General features: G+C 40.5%; 1 protein-coding gene across 3 annotated transcripts in view; it reads left to right on the top strand.

Moving 5' to 3' along the window:
• HECTD1 (HECT domain E3 ubiquitin protein ligase 1) overlaps positions 1-17,794 on the top strand; it is a 261,585-nt gene that overhangs the window by 148,478 nt on the left and 95,313 nt on the right. For 2 of the 3 annotated variants that reach the window (XM_073609173.1, XM_073609171.1), the window contains exons 22-25: positions 5,162-5,485; positions 5,657-5,823; positions 7,779-7,955; positions 10,762-11,562. In XM_073609173.1, coding sequence (XP_073465274.1) covers positions 5,162-5,485; positions 5,657-5,823; positions 7,779-7,955; positions 10,762-11,562 — 1,469 coding nt within the window. The remainder of the gene's footprint in view (positions 1-5,161; positions 5,486-5,656; positions 5,824-7,778; positions 7,956-10,761; positions 11,563-17,794) is intronic. The other variant, XM_073609172.1, reaches the window with a different exon arrangement.

Raw genomic sequence — 17,794 nt, 5'->3', positions numbered from 1 at the left:
AGTATTCTGTCGGCCTGGAACAAGAAGGTTCAGGCATTAGACCTTCCGATGCACCTGTCTCAGGCGGCGCGTCAGAGCCTCAATTGGTGGCTCATACCCAAAAATCTGCAGAAGGGAAAATCCTTTTTGCCGGTTACCTGGACGGTGGTAACAACAGATGCCAGTCTGTCGGGTTGGGGAGCAGTTCTGGAACAGTCTGCGGTTCAGGGGGTATGGTCCAAAACCGAGAGGACCTTACCCATCAACATTCTGGAGATCCGTGCGGTATATCTTGCCCTAAAGACCTGGACTATCAGGCTACAGGGTTGCCCGGTCAGGATCCAGTCCGACAATGCCACAGCAGTGGCTTATGTCAATCGTCAGGGAGGCACCAGGAGCCGAGCTGCTCAAAAGGAGGTGAACCAGATCCTAGTCTGGGCAGAGAAGCATGTGCCATGCATATCGGCAGTTTTTATTCCGGGGATAGAGAACTGGCAGGCGGACTATTTAAGTCGCCAGCAGTTACTTCCAGGGGAAGGGTCTCTGCATCCCGATGTCTTTTGGGCCATATGCCAAAGATGAGGGGTTCCAGATGTAGATCTCTTTGCATCCCGATTCAACAAAAAGATAGACAGATTTGTGGCAAGGACAAAAGATCCTCTTGCACACGGTACGGATGCGTTGGTGAGTCCGTGGCATTGGTTCTCACTGATTTATGCATTCCTGCCTATTCTGCTACTGCCACAACTCCTTCGCAGGATCAGGCAGGAAAGGAAGTCAGTACTTCTGGTGGCCTCCACTTGGCCCAGAAGGACGTGATATGCGGAAATAGTAAGGATGACGGTGGGTTCCCCGTGGACACTACCGGTACGCCCAGACCTGTTATCTCAGGGTCCAGTGTTCCATCCTGCTTTACAAACGCTAAATTTGACGGTTTGGCTATTGAGACCCACGTTCTGAAGAGTTGTGGGCTTTCAGGTCCTGTGATATCTACCTTGATCAATGCAAGGAAGCCAGCTTCCAGAATGATTTATCATAGAGTCTGGAAAGCTTATATATCCTGGTGTGAATCCAGGGGTTGGCATCCCAGAAAATATATGATTGGTAGAATTCTTGATTTTCTACAATTGGGATTAGAGATGCAGCTGGCCTTGAGTACCATCAAGGGCCAGGTCTCGGCCTTATCAGTATTATTTCAATGGCCACTTGCTTCGCATTCTTTGGTCGGAAACTTTATGCAGGGGGTGACGCGTCTTAATCCTCCGGTTAAGGTGCCCCTAAACCCCTGAGACTTGAACTTGGTTCTGTCTGTGTTACAGAAACAGCCTTTTGAACCAATACGTCAGATTCCTTTGGTCTTGCTGACAAGGAAGTTAATTTTTCTGGTGGCCATCTCTTCTGCTAGAAGAGTATCAGAATTAGCAGATCTTTCCTGTAAAGAGCCTTATTTGATTGTACACAAGGATAGAGTGGTACTGTGCCCTCATCCTAGTTTTTTACCGAAGGTGGTTTCAGATTTTCATCTAAACCAAGACATTGTTCTACCTTCCTTTTTTCCAGATCCCTGTACTCTGGAAGAAAGATCACTACATTATTTGGATGTAGTGAGAGCAGTTAAGGTTTATCTGGAAGCGACTGCTCAGATTCGCAAAACGGATGTTTTGTTTGTGCTGCCAGATGGTCCCAGTAGAGGACAAGCAGCATCAAAAGCTACCATTTCTAAATGGATTCGACAATTGATCATTCAAGCTTACAGTTTGAAACAGAGGATTACTCCGTTTCAGATCAAGGCACATTCCACAAGGGCTATTGGTGCTTCTTGGGCAGTGCATCACCAGGCCTCTATGGCTCAAATCTGCAAGGCCGCAACCTGGTCTTCAGTCCATACATTCGCCAGATTCTATCAGGTGGATGTGAGAAGGCATGAGGATATCGCAGTACAGGGTCCTCAGGTCTGATTTCACCCTACTTGGTTGTGGTTCCCCCCCCCCTCAGATAGCATTGCTCTGGGACATCCCATCAGTAATTACTGAGGCTCTGTGTCCCGTGATGTTCGAGAAAGAAAATGGGATTTTTTAAAACGGCTTACCTGTAAAATCCTTTTCTTTCGATGGACATCACGGGACACAGAGGTCCCTCCCCTCTTCTAATACACTATATTGCTTGGCTACAAAACTGAGGTATCCCTGCAAGGGGGAGGGATTATATAGGGGGTTGAACTTCCTGGTTAGGGTGTGCCAGTGTCCAATCACCAGTGATACCTATATAACCCATCAGTAATTACTGAGGCTCTGTGTCCCGTGATGTCCATCGAAAGAAAAGGATTTTACAGGTAAGCTGTTTTAAAAAATCCTATTTTTAGTTCCAGTCAATATTTGAAATTAAGTGAAGCTTTGAGATGCATGGCAAGCGCAATAACTTTTATGCTCAGCTCTTTTAACTAAATGCACAAGTCTGCCTCACTTCCTTTTTGTCAGAAATCTAGCATTGGCTTCTGGTGCTAAAACACGTCCTACTAGCTCCTTATTGACTCTCACATCCAGAAAGCCTGATGTAGGAAATATTGCCAGTGTTGAAATGTTTCTCACAGCCACCAATTAGAGTCGAACCTGCTTTGGAAGTTTAAATACAATTGGCAATACCAGGAGAGCGAAGTTGCACAGCACAAGGTCCAGGAATTACACTATTACTGCCCTCCAACTGATCCTGTTAGATGGTCTGTGAAAAATGTTCACAATGGAGAGCTTTTTAGAGCACTTATAATTAAGGCAAAGACTCAAATGCCTTGTATTAGCAGTTGCATGGCTTACCTGATAGCATTAGTGGCTTAATAGTAGAGTTTGTTTTAAAAAAAAAAAAAAAAAAAATATCAATCACCACATCAGATGGATACATCGTTTCTACATTTACAGAAAATATATATATATATATATATATATATATATATATATATATATATATATATATATATATATATATATATATATATATATATATATATATATATATGTGTGTGTGACTTTCCCTAAGGCCCCTTTCACACTTATACGACCTGTCCCACGATTTTGTACTGCAAAATCGTATGACAAGTCATTCTCCATGATTTTCAATGACTACCATTCATATTGGCACGACTTTAAGTTGTGCCGACTTCAAAGTAGTCCCTGCACTACTTTGGTCCAACTTCCATACGATTTCTACTCCATAGACCTCAATATTAAACCCTCAAGTAGCATGCAAATTGTACCTGAATAATATAGACACGATTTCAGCACTACTTTGGTACAACTTCCATACGATTTGTACTCCATAGACCTCAATGTTAAACCCTCAAGTAGCATGCAAATCGTACCTGAATAATATAGACACAATTTCAGCACTACTTTGTAAGCACAAGCTAAGAATGGTTAATGCCAAAGTTGTGGCAAAGTCGTACAAAGTAGTACTGCTCCCAAATCGTGGCAAAATCGCAGCAAAAACGTGGTAAAATAGCGGCTGCGAAATTGCGGTAAAATCGCGTGACTTTGAAGTTGTTTAAGTGTGAAAGGGGCCTAAGGCCCCTTTCACACTTATACGACTTGTCTCACGACTTTGTACTGCAAAATCGTATGACAAGTCATTCTCCATGATTTTCAATGACTACCATTCATATTGGCACGACTTTAAGTCATGCCGACTTCAAAGTAGTCCCTGCACTACTTTGGTCCAACTTCCATGCGAGTTGTACTCCATAGACCTCAATGTTAAACCCTCAAGTAGCATGCAAATCGTACCTGAATAATATAGACACGATTTCAGCACTACTTTGGTCCAACTTCCATGCGAGTTGTACTCCATAGACCTCAGTGTTAAACCCTCAAGTAGCATGCAATTAGTACCTGAATAATAGAGACACGATTTCAGTATGGCTTTGTAAGCACAAGCCTCACACATGTATGTTTTCATTTGTTAATGCCAAAGTTGTGGCAAAGTCGTACAAAGTAGTACTGCTCCCAAATCGCGGCAAAATAGTGACCGCAAAATCGCGTGACTTTGAGGTCGTATAAGTGTGAAAGGGGCCTAAAGCTGTATTGGCCATATTTCTCTTTTGGGTCAGAGGAGTGCACTTCACTCTGTGACCCAGATTCAGATGACAGCAGGCTAAAGCCAGCTGTCGGCTGACATCCCAGAGCTAGTCCAAGTCCTGGAAGGATCCTGCCTTTTAGGCCTCTTTCACACTTACACGACTTCAAAGGCACGCGATTTTACCGCGATTTCTCTGGCACGATTTTGCCGCGATTTGGGAGCAGTACTATTTTGTACGACTTTGCCACACCTTTGGCATTAACAAATGAAAACATACATGGTGTGAGGCTTGTGCTTACAAAGTTGTACTGAAATTGTGTCTATATTATTCATGTACGATTTGCATGCTACTTGAGGGTTTAACATTGAGGTCTATGGAGTACAACTCGCATGGAAGTTGGACCAAAGTAGTGTAGGGACTACTCTGAAGTCGGCACAACTTAAAGTCATGCCAGTATGAACGGTAGTCATTGAAAATCATGGAGAATGACTTGTCATACGATTTTGCAGTACAAAATCGTGGGACAAGTCGTGTAAGTGTGAAAGGGGCCTTAAGGTCTGGATCCATCCAGAAGCCAAACTGACAGCTGCCTCATCCTCTCAGTGTACCGCTGAGAGCCTTAGCCTGCTGCTTCCTCCCCCTTCACAGCCTGGTGCTCAGTGAGCGCTGAGGGGACAGCAGAGCAGAGACTGACAGTCACCGTTCTTTACTCAGAGCGGGCCGAGAACTGAGTCATCAGTGGTCATGATATAGCTTATGACCAACACCCCCCCCCCGAGACCTAAGTGAGCATTGAACTCTTGTAGTGTGGGGCAGTCCCACTGCAAGGGAGCATTTTTCCTTTCCTCAGAGATAGGTTGTAAAGGTTGCTTCTAGCTGCAATATCTGATGATCTCAAATAAGTTGCAGTTATATCTCTTGATGGTCTTCACTGTACACTTCACATAACTCCTTCTTTTTGGTTCGCTGCTTTAAAGACAGAGGAGAGTGTATTTGCTATTTAGAACCTCAAGTATAAGTAAAAAAAAGTCGGAAACATGCATACAATTTAGTTCTTGGTTTTAAATATTTGTTTTAGTTCCTTTTAATGATGTATATAATTTTGGCCTTTTTCAGGACTGCCTATGAGTGGGTAAACCCTGCTGCTTATGGCTTGGTAGTAGTTACATCTTCAGAGGGCCGCAACCTACCATATGGTAGGCTTGAGGATATTCTGAGCCGTGACAGCTCTGCTCTTAATTGCCATACAAATGATGACAAAAGTGCGTGGTTTGCCATTGATCTTGGCTTATGGATTGTGCCATCTGCCTACACCCTACGTCATGCCCGTGGCTATGGACGTTCTGCACTTCGCAATTGGGTCTTCCAGGTCTCCAAGGATGGCCAGAATTGGACTACGTTATATACCCACGTAGATGACTGCAGCCTGAATGAGCCTGGGTATTTACCAGTTATTACTATAAGTGTTGATTTAGTTAACCTATAGAAATAGAGCGTTTTAAAAATATAATGCAAAATAAAAATAAATTAATTGTAAAGAAATCTTATTTTATTACATTTTAAATAGAGGGTGGTGGATCTGCAAGTAGAATGTGTGTTTCTGTCTTCAAGGTCAACTGCCACATGGCCACTGGATCCTCCAAGAGAGGAAAAGCAGGGTTGGCGACATATTCGAATAAAACAAACCGGAAAGAATGCCAGTGGTCAAACGCATTACCTTTCTTTGTCTGGTTTTGAGCTGTACGGCACTGTGACAGGAGTATGTGAAGACCAGCTAGGTATGTTATGACATTACAGAAGTTGGGGGAGAATTGAATACTTTGATATAAAACATTGCTCTGTGCTGATAGAAAATGTTGTTGGTGTTTTGACTGGGAGCCAGAAATAACAAAGTATGTTTATTTCTGTGGTTCCTGTAAATACATTCTTAAAATAGCTTAGTTCAAATCCTACAAATGACACGTTTTGTAACTTGTTCATGAACAAAAACAAGCGTTGTAGAAGTCTCGTATTGGTAATGCATCTTTTGGATTTCACAGTCGGTAGTGAAAATAAACTTGTGTTTTAATGTTTAAAAAGCAGTCACAGTAATCAATTTACTGTTTTCCATTCTGTACAATGCATAGTTTGTCCATAAGTAGGGGCTGTGCATTAATCAGGATAAACATTATACAGTTTTTTTAGTAAATTATCTTCATCATAAAAGGTAAGGTAAAAAAAGAATGTGTTGGTTGACTTTTTCCTTCAGGTCACTGGCAGGCAGAAGTGGCGATGTGGATGGGCATAAAAAGTCCTGAAGGCTACAAAGCATTTTAACAATTCAGATTTGTTTCACTGGAATAGCTAGTATTTTTAAAAGCAAACCTGTACTTTAACTATGCAGTGAAAAGCAATGGGTTCACTTTAATACCTCCTCCCCTGCAGCACATGTTCTCCTTTCCTTTGCACACCTGATATTGCATTGAGCTGCCAGAAGCAAAAGAATATGTGTAAGCTATGATTTTCTTAAGGCTGGTCCTAGATAATTCCTTTTTTTTTTTTTTCCTTTTTGATCAGCCAGCCAGCGGTTTAGAAAAGAAGGAATGGATTCCCACATTCACAAATCTGAGGTGGATACAAAAATTTTCCACAAGTCCCATTTGAGAGGAGTTGATCAGTAGGTCGACTCGAGTCTTGATTGGGAAAGACCATAGATGGATCGAAATTTGGTTATTTCAGCAGGAACCGGACAAATTTCGATCCATCTATAGACCGCTTTAGTCATAGCTTAAACAGGGCTATATACTCTTGCCAGGTAGCACTGGCAAAATCAAGTGCAGGATGGATCACAGGTGCAGACCTCGGCATCGGTGCTTGGTAACCGGCCCAGCACTTTCCCTTATTTCACCAAACCCAGCTATTTTGTTTGTTTCTGGCAGCTAAATAAAGCAATGGGGTTAATTAATGAAATTATGTGCTGCTGGAGTGGTAATTTAAGCAAGCCTGCCTTTATTCCAAGGTCTTTTGCATCTTTCTGCTGAAGCTTTTTGTGAGACATGCAGGTGTTTTTATTTGCTATTAAAGAGCACTGATCTTAGCCTGGGTTCACACATGCGATGCGGGAAGTGGTGCGATTACACTGCCGGTTCCTGCATCGCATCTCCCCCGCAGGCAGTTCACAGTGCCCTCTGCGACCCACTGCGGGTGTCAATACAAAGTGTTAACACCCATGCGATCCGATTCCAGTGCGAGGAAAAAAAAGATCCCTGCACTTTTTTTGTGAGAATCACAAACAGACATTGCATATGATCGGCACAGCGATGTGGGTGCGAATCACATGCGATATCTGTGTTCACATATGTGTGAACCCAGGCTTAATAGTGTAACTATTACCATTGATGGATTGGTCTGAAAGATGTTGTGACATTTTTTAAGCCTAGTACACAATCAGAATATCTAACAAAAAATATCGCTTTCGAATCAATCGTACGATAATCTGATCATTAGTACACCGCTTCTGTCCAATTTTTTCCCAAGGGGCAAACACAAAAATGTTCCTCGTACGATACCAAAAAGCACGATTTTCATTTAATCAGTACAGTTTTCATCCGAAAATACAATAAAAATACATTACATCACTTCCAAATTTTTATTCTGTTGTACGGGAATTTTTGTACTTTAGTAATCTATTTGGATGTTCATTCATCCGATAATCTCATCGTGTGTACTAGGCTTTACTTTTTCCCTTTTTAAGGTAAAGCGGCCAAAGAAGCAGAAGCAAACCTAAGGCGCCAAAGGCGATTGGTACGCTCCCAAGTTCTGAAATATATGGTGCCTGGAGCCAGAGTCATTCGTGGAATTGACTGGAAATGGAGAGACCAAGATGGTAGTGCACAGGGTGAAGGCACGGTTACTGGAGAGTTGCACAATGGTAAGGAAGTTGTGGTTTTTCCTAACTAGGCTGCCTATTCTGTAAAGAGTTCAAAACTCATTCAGGTATGTTAAAAGGCAAGTAAACCTAAAATATTTGTTGCTTGACATGCTGGAGCAGTGTTTTTCACACATGTTCCCTGGACCTCTGACTGGTTGTATTTTTCAGATTTCTATTACATCTGGGTTGGCCACAATTTAAGGGATCAGTCACACCTATGTGCATGCATGTATGTGTAAATGGGCCCTTTTACTTATCGATAAAAACACAAAAAAATGCAGAGCATAAATGTGAAGCAGCCAGGTAGGAGAGGAAACATTTTCATGCAGTAAAGTAAAATTCATGGATTTTATATCAGGAAAATGTAAATATTCAGTGAAAGATACTGAAATATGGAAACGTGACTTGGTGGTGGTCCCTGAGCACTGTTTTAAGAAACATTGCTCTAGAACTGTGTTCTTCCAGAGAGAGCTTCTAATTATGTTCAATCACAAGGTATTAATCCCCAGACTAGTACCCATTTTTTTTAATGTTGACAATATATTTACATTTGTTTGTAGTCTGTTGTAATATTTACTAATTGCCTTTTGTAGACACAAAATATACAGGGGTTACCACATCTGGGAAACAGGGCAGTAAGAAATTGAAAGACCTCCTCCTTAAATCTTCTAAGGGTGATGGCACATGGACCACCGGTCAGTCAGTGGTTTTGTACTTTTTTTTTAGGTTATCTGCATTTCTTAAAGTGTTCACAGTGTTTTATAGGTATTTTTTCAGCTCTGTGTAAAGTGGACTAATGCAGGTTACAATCTTTTGGACAGTCTCCTTTAGATTTATCAATGACTATTTGTAACAAATATCTAAATGATTTAATAAATGTTATGTCTTCACATTACATAGGTTTGGTAATTATAAATGAGTTTGTACAGTGATTTTACTTTAAAACAGTAACATGTATGGCCAGTTTAGTATTAGAAAAGCTGTTGGTAGATAATTTTCCTCTGAAAGTGAAATAATGAACATAACATCAGCGCTAAGATGTTGTGAATCCTTGATACTATAAAAAAAAAAAAAAAAAAAGGCCTACCAGCCTTGTGCATTGCCTTAAGGCATCATTTATTCATAAAAAATGAAAAAAATATGTTCACTACAACTGCCATAGACATATAAATCGCTAAGGTGTTAACCTCACTAAGTGGGCATGGACTACACAACACAGCAAATGCAAGAACTAATGCGTTCCAGTGGTATACCCTCTTTGTCAGAGCTAACCTATCTGTTGATTCTTAATAAATATATAGTATTGCTGCAAAAGATGCCAATAATAGGTCCCAAACATGGACCAATTATTGGCATGTTATGCAGCTATACTTTATATATTTCAAGAATCAGCAGATAACTTGGCTTGTAAAAAGGGCATGCCCCTCGAAATGCATTCGCTCTTGCATCTGCATTGGAGTGTCATCCAGGTCCTCTTGGTGAGGTTAACCCTTCCACAATTTATATGCCTATGACTGTTGCTGTACATGAGTATATTTAATCTATTTTTTATGAATAAATGGTGCCTTAAGGTAAAGCACAAGGCTGGTGCACGCTTCTGTTTTCTTTTTATAATCTTTCTCTAGTTAATGTTGGTGAGAGTGTTTCAGTACATGCTCAAGAGTGTTTGCAGTGTAATTATCTGTCACTGGAAATTAAAACTAGTTGGGCAAAAGTTTTAAAGACACAAGTGAAAAAATAACCCATGTGGCACCACTCCTGCGATAGTAACTCCGGTAACTGCCCTTATTCCCATATCACCTCTGGCTATAAGTAGTGGTAGCCTATACTTAGTATCATTCTACCAGTGATGATTGGCAGGGAGCAGAATGTTAATAGGAGTGTGAAATCTTTGCATTTTAAATCGTAAATCTTACTTCGCATAAGTCTGTCCAGCTGGACAGCTCAAATTTTAGCCAAAACCTGCTAAGTTGGCAGAAATTGGAGTAATGGGTGGCCTCTAGCAGTAATTTTACTTCACTCAGTTCATTTTTAAATTGACTTATGTCGAGCTGGGTGGAAGATTATCAGCCAAAAAGTGACTGCAACTTATCAGATGTAGTCACTTTTTCAACCGTGCCACTGTATTCATACAGCTACAATGGGACTTCCTGGTAATCAATAACTTTTCTCTTGTTCAGCCAATGGACTAAACAAGAGAAAATCAAGCCCAGTATGGCCAGCATTTTGTGTAACCCCATCTACCTCCAGCATAAGTTTCACCCACTGTGTGTATGAAAAAATACCTCCTCTTAGGTTCCAAATACTATTGTATTCAGCTCTTTCTGCATCACAAATGTATAACACAAATATATTTTCAGAAAGCAAGTTATTATTTAGGTTTACTGGTCATTTAACATTGAAAGTTTGCCCATTGCAATGGCACAGTGACTAACGCTTTGGGTAGTAAAAGTCTTTCTTTTACTCCTTCATTTTGCTGTGGTGGCCAAAATTAACATCTTATCTTGCAGTGTTTTTTTCACTCTACTTCTGCTGCTTACTTCTGCTTTCTGCTTGTTCTAAAATTAACGATATCTGCCTTTTGCCTTTAATTTTTATTGGGTATAATATAATTTATGCATATAACAGCAATTAACTGTGCTGCTATGAGTTTGTCCATGTTTTCTTAGTTCCACTAAATCAAGTGTTCAAGTGTTGGTGGTGAGTGGGGTTAATGTGCTTGCTGTGGCTTGAACTCTAGCGTGATCCCAATCAAATGCTCCTTGCTGTCTGCTTTTCCATCTTACACGCTACTGTCCCTTTCCAGGCTGGATTGATGTCATATGGGATGCCGGTGGCTCTAACTCTTACCGCATGGGCGCGGAAGGAAAGTTTGACCTCAAGCTGGCCCCAGGTTATGACCCAGAATCTGCAGTGTCATCCAAACCTGTTTCATCCACTGTTGCAGGCACACCACCCTCCTGGAGCAGCCTGGTGAAAAACAACTGCCCCGACAAAGCCCCTCCGCCTTCCTCCTCCTCTTGTACGGTTGCTGGCGGTGTGACTGGCACCTGCAGTCGCAAGGGGAGCAGCAGCTCCGTCTGTAGCGTGGCAAGTAGCAGTGATGTGAGTCTGACCTGTGCCAAGACAGAGAGGAGGGCAGAGGAGCAAGTTTCTGACCTGCATCATGATCCCATCCTTGTACTGTCTTCTAACCCGGCAGCCTCTGGTCCATCCACATGCCCCACAGGGGGTGAAACACTGGGTGAGGGAGGAGAGAGGAAAACAGGGGACGCTCCTGCCATATCAATGGGCATGGTGAGCATTAGCTCACCCGACGTCAGTTCTGTGTCAGAGCTCAGCAACAAGGAGGCTGCTGTTCCCAGACCACTGGGTTCGTCTGCTAGCAACAGGCTTTCAGTCAGTTCTCTGTTGGCTGCAGGGGCTCCCATGAGTTCCAGCGCTAGTGTTCCCAACCTGTCATCACGAGAGACATCAAGCCTTGAATCCTTTGTACGGAGGGTTGCAAACATCGCCAGGACGAATGCCACCAACAATATGAACCTTAGCCGAAGCAGCAGCGATAACAACACCAACACACTTGGAAGAAATGCCGTGAGTTCTGCAAGTGAGTATTGACATGGGGGAGTTTGACCCAGAAATAACCATTGTTATAGTTCATCTGGATCTTTGTGTTAATAGAAGTTTTTATATTTTATTAACACAGAGGCACAGCCAACATATAAAATAGAATTCCAGCTTAAAAATTAGCCTTCAAAATTTCCTCTACCCCCTCCTAACGCCTTTGCTGACTAACCTGTGTAAAAAAGATGCATTTACTTGTCTATTTTCAGCCCACTTTGGGCTGGTAACGTGTCCCAGCTCCCCTGTGTCAGTCAGCGGGGCTGCAGGGGAAAGAAGGGAATAAAAAGTGTAAAGCCCTAAGGCTGATGCTGCGCTATAACAGAAAAAACGTAACTTGTGAAAATAATAACTTGTAAAAATAATAAATGAATAAGCGGCTAACATCAAAAAGTACAGTACAGAAACTCCAAATAAAGTGCAATGTCAAAAAGATGTAGCGCTAATTACAAACTCGTGAATATATAAATGTTGAATATACATAAAAGATTAAAAAGAGGTACCAAAATGAAAAGGAAAAAAGTGACAAAGAAAAACTAAAGCAAAGTGCCATCAAAGAAAAAAGTCCATAGATTCTTAAGAAGAAATGTCCATCCAAATGAGCAGGAATAAGTTTGTAAAAAAGATAATTTTGACAGAATCTTCAAAGTAAACGAAGTGCATCCAAATCACCACCCAAAGCATATGAATAGCCTGCTTACCAGAAAGTGATGACCGCCACAGCAGTCTCGCCCAGCCTAGGGTAGTAAGGTCTCCCTCAACCCTTATGGAAAATCCGGATCTCCCACTGTTTACTAGGGGTACTCAAAGACATAAAACAAAAAAGGCTTCCATAGTGTAGTACGTTGATGAATAAAATGTATTAAAAGATAAGATTGCACTTACAGAAAATAAGTCATCTATCAGCGAACAAACCAATGTGGTTTTGATATGCCAGAGTTGCGATATCGCCATTAGTCTCACTCTACTTCCTATATCACACGCCCATCCACCGTCTTGAAAGAACAAACGTGATGATGTCACCATCAGGGCTCACCCTACGTGTTTCATCAGCAAAAGGACGTCATCGGGGAATTGGCCAGGGTGAAACTGTCATCACGCAAGGTAGTTATATACTACCATTTTAACCGATGGACATATTAACTACGGGCCGCAGAAAGGGCAAGATAATATATAGGAAGTATAGACATAGCGTAACCTGCCATCTAGTGGAGAAATCAAAAAAAATGATTTAAACAAGAAAAATAATATGTAGACAATGGAGGATAATTATTGAGACGTGTGAAGTCTAGGGACATAGGAAGGAGAGAGACAATGGAGGATCACACATCCGCAAATATGATTGAGAACAACATTGTATAATAAAAAGATGACCATAATTAAGAAAAATATTGTTAATAAATGTCAATATCATGTGAAATATCATTGTTTTTTTAAAAAATGTATATATAAACCTTTAAAAAAAAAATAGAAAACGGAGAGAAGAAGGAAAAAAGCAATCATTGTTTAAGAATTACTAATGAAGCAGTTTATGTCCCAATCAACATTTAAGCCAAAAGGCACATAAGACCGCATATCAAATATCCATCTTGTTTCAAGTTTTGAAATGGACCTGACCATATTGGTCCCCCTCCAATGAGATTGAATTTTATCAAGGGCCAAAAATGTTGTTCCTTTCAGTTTCCTGTCATGGTATTTGTCATAATGCCTAGATAGGTTATGTTTTTTAAAACCTAGGTTAATATTCCCGACCGCAGCCAGCCATGATCTATGATGGCAGCTAGAGGAATGTACGCATTGCCGTCAGTCTCTTTGAAATATATGCTAGTGGTAAACCTCCCATCCTTGATGGTAATATTTAGATCTAAAAAATGAATGTAGGTATCACTAGCTTCATACTGCAAAGAGTTGACTCGATTGTCATTTAATTTGAGAAAAAATGATTCAAGTGATGACAAATCTCCCTCTCAAAGAACGATTGCGTCATCAATATATCTTCTCCAGAGACGCAACTCTCTGGGACGATCAAAGAAAAGAAAGGAGTAGACATTGGTGGGGTTTTCAATTTGAGTTCAGTCCAACTAACCCAAGGGGAACATAAAGTTATCAGCCAGGGTTTAAAATTTGCCCCCCCACATAAACTCAATAAATTCGAAACTTTTATCGATGTGCATAATTTCATTCGAAAAATGAACATTAAAAGACATTTCATTTTGAACCCAATCGGTAATAGTAGTCAAATTGCTTGCAACCCCTCTCTCCTACCTGACAATAATGTTATGACTAATTCAGTGCCCCAGGTAACTACTGTGGGCGCTGACATTGTTCAAGTTCGTCATACGAATTTCTCCAATGCTTCTCTCTTCAATCCCCCAGGATTTGTTGCCCCTTCTGTGCAGGTATTCAAAGATCTTGTGGCATTAAAAAAATTCCTAGAATTGGAAATATAAACGAACTCCAGTCAAATCTTCAACAGATCTGTGATCATAATGACAGTCATACGTCCCGCCGACAAGGGGGCGGGATCGTTATTTTAGATAAGTCTCAATACATAGATGAAATGAATAGAATACTATCTGATTGAAGTACTTACACACCCCTGGCCTCCAACCCTACTGTAAAATTCAGAAAAGATCTTTCCAAGTTGATTGATCATGGGTTTCAAGAAGGGATTTTAAATAAGAAGGAAAAAGCTTACCTTATACCTACAGTTCTGAGAGTACCAGTTATGTACTACCTGCCCAAGATTCACAAAAATCTTGCAAAACCACCGGGTCGCCCTATTATTAGTGGCATAGACTCGGTGATAGCAAGAATAGGGAGGTATGTGGACAATTATCTTCAACCTTTAGTAGTCGGGACCCCTTCATATTCACAAGAGACAACACAGGTTATTAACCTGTTGGATGGTTGTGAAAGGAGAGAGGGCTGCATTCTAGTGACAGCAGATGTAGCCTCTCTTTACACTAGAGGTCGACCGATATGGGTTTTTCTCTGGCCGATGCCGATACTCAGAAATCGTGGCGGCCGATATATGTTGCCGATTTTTTTTGGACCGATATGTTAGGCCGAATTTTTTTTTTTTTCAGTTCATCTCATAAAATCTAACAGTTAGACCCTTTTTAACACTGGAGCATTTTTCAGGCGCTTTTGGGCTAAAAATAGCGCCTGTAAAGTGCCTGCAAAATGGCTCCCCTGCAGTCTCAGTGTGAAAGCCCGAGTGCTTTCACACTGAGGTGATGCGCTGGCAGGATGTAAAAAAAAAAGTCCTGCAAGCAGCATCTTTGAAGCGATGTATAGCGCTCCTCCACCACTCCTGCCCATTGAAATGAATGCACACCGTTGCCGAAGCGCCTGCAAAGCATTTCGGCAGCGGCACTTCACGGGGAAATTTCATCGGCCGCTAGCTGGGTTATAAGTGCCCCGCTAGCAGCTGAACAGCGCCGCTAAAATGACATGTAAAGCGCCGCTAAAACTAGCAGCGTTTTACCGTCAATGCCTGCCCGCTCCAGTGTGAGAGCAGCCTTAATTAATAAGTGATACAGAAAATTTCTTACATTTATTAAACAAAACAAACCTCCAATCCGTTCACTTGTATGTATAATTTAGATTAAAAAAAAAAACAAAAACTATATCTTAAATATTAAATACACAAAAACAGGTAATCAAAACTTTTGGACGAAAAAAAATGGGCTAACTTTACTGTTTTATTTTTTTTTAAATTCATTCGTGTATTTTTTTTTTTAAAATTGCATTTGAAAGACCGCTGCACAAATACCGTGTGACATAAAATATTGCAACAACCGCTATTTTATTCCCTAGGGTCTCTGCTAAAAAATATATATATATAATTTTTGGGGGTTCTAAGTGATTTTCTAGCAGAAAATACAGGATTTTTACTTGTAAGCAACAAGTGCCAGAAAAGATTTAGTCTTTAAATGGTTAAACTGAGAACTCCTACACAAAGAGTTCAGTTCATTGATAAGTAGAAACATTGTATCTCTTCTTGGTTCTTTTATCAGACTTGGCAGGCTGCCCAGAGAGGACAAACAAGTCCTCCATGGAAAACTTCAGGCAATTTGCATTGACTTCTATTACAGAAGTCATTTGCAAGTCGCCCTGAAGTTATCAGCCTTTTTTATCAGCACAATCGGCCGATGCCGATTAATTAAAAAATGCCTCTACTTTACACCATCATTTGCCATCAACTATCCTTTGATGCAGTTAATTTTTACCTTGAACAAGATAAGTCTTTGTCTGCGGTACAGAGGAATTTCATTATGGAACTTTTACGTTTTGCAACGGGTCATAATTATTTTTGGTTTGGAGGTGATTTTTTCTTGCAGATCTGTCATGTTGCTATGGGTGCAAAGTTTGCGCCCAGTTTAGCAAACCTATTTATGGCCCATGAATGTATAGACAATGATCGTCCCAGAGAGTTGCACCTCTGGAGCAGATATATTGATGACATGATCATTCTTTGGGAGGGGGATTTGTCATCACTTGAATCATTTTTTCTCAAATTAAATGACAACAAAAGAAGTATCTTTTTGCAGTATGAAGCTAGAGATACCCAAATTCATTTTTTTAGATCTAAATATTACCATCAAGGATGGGTGGTTTATCACTAGCACATATTTCAAAGAGACTGACCGCAATTCGTACGTTCCTCTAGCTGCCATCATAGATCATGGATGGCTGCGGTACCTAAAGGACAATTCCAGCGAGTTAGGCGTAACTGTACAGAAATTGTGGATTACTACCAACAAGCTCCTACTTTGAAACAAAGATTCCTTGCCAAAGGATATCGTGAAAGAGAAATAGATGAAACTATTACCACTGTTGCAGGTATGGATAGGCAGGATATGTTAAATAGAACTAGGGCAATTAATCCTTCACAAGATAATCAGCATGGGCCTAATAACAAATTTAGTTGGTACATGATTACCAGGTATTCCAACCAACATTTTTCTATTAAGAAAATACTCAGCAAGCATTGGGACATATTGAAAAATGATAAGCTGCTTGGCCCAGTTATCCCAGAACGTCCTGTTATAATCTATAGAGCTCCCTCCCTCAGACAAAATATAGCTCCAAATGTGATCAACCCTCCAAAAACTTTATCATTCTTTCACTCAATGAAAGGCTTTTTTTCCATGTCGTAGATGTAGTATTTGTCAAATTAATACTTTCAGAGGGCGTACATGCGAGACCTCCCAGTCCACTGTGACAAATAGATCTTACGACATTAAATAATTTATGACTTGCTCAACTCGATTCATAGTATATATGATACAGTGTCCTTGCTCCAAGCAATACATTGGACGCACTAAAAGAGAATTACATGTGCGACTAGCAGAGCACGTGGGGAATATTAAGCGAGGTTTTAAAAAACATAACCTATCTAGGCATTATGACAAATACCACAACAGGAAACTGAAAGAAACAACATTTTTGGCCCTTGGTAAAATTCAATCTCATTGGAGGGGGACCAATATAGTCAGGTCCATTTCAAAACTTGAAACAAGATGGATATTTGATATGCGGTCTTATGTGCCTTTTGGCTTAAATGTCGATTGGGACATACACTGCTTCATTAGTAATTCTTAAACAATGATTGCTTTTTTCCTTCTTTTCTCCCCCCCCTTTTTTTTTTTTTTTTCCCCTCCTTTTTTTTTTTTTCCCTCCCTTTTTTTTTTTTTTTTAAGGTTTATATATACATTTTTTTAGAAACAATGATATTTCAGATGATATTGAAATTTTTTAAAGATGCATTTATTAATATTTTTCTTAATTATGGTCATCTTTTTATTATACAATGTTCTCAATCATATTTGCGGATTCGTGTGATCCTCTATTGTCTCTCTCCTTCCTATGTCCCTAGACTTCACAGGTCTCAATAATTATCCTCCATTGTCTACATACTATTATTCTTGTTTAAATCATTTTTTGATTTTTCCACTAGATGGCAGGTTACGCTATGTCTATACTTCCTATATATTATCTTGCCCTTTCTGCGGCCTGTAGTTAATATGGCGGAGCCGTCTTACCATCTTTTCCATTTGCCTTCAGTTAAAATGGTGACAGTGGGTATATAACTACCTTGCGTGATGACCGTTTCACCCTGGCCAATCCCCAGATGACGTCCTTTTGCTGATGAAACGCATAGGGTGGAGCCTATACGGTGACGTCATTACGTTCGTTCTTTTGAGACGGTG

This window comes from Aquarana catesbeiana, linkage group LG13, assembly GCF_042186555.1.
Source record: "Aquarana catesbeiana isolate 2022-GZ linkage group LG13, ASM4218655v1, whole genome shotgun sequence".
Lineage (NCBI taxonomy): Eukaryota > Metazoa > Chordata > Amphibia > Anura > Ranidae > Aquarana > Aquarana catesbeiana.
Note: the sequence above shows the minus strand (reverse complement) of the source record. Positions and strands in the feature narration are given on the sequence as shown.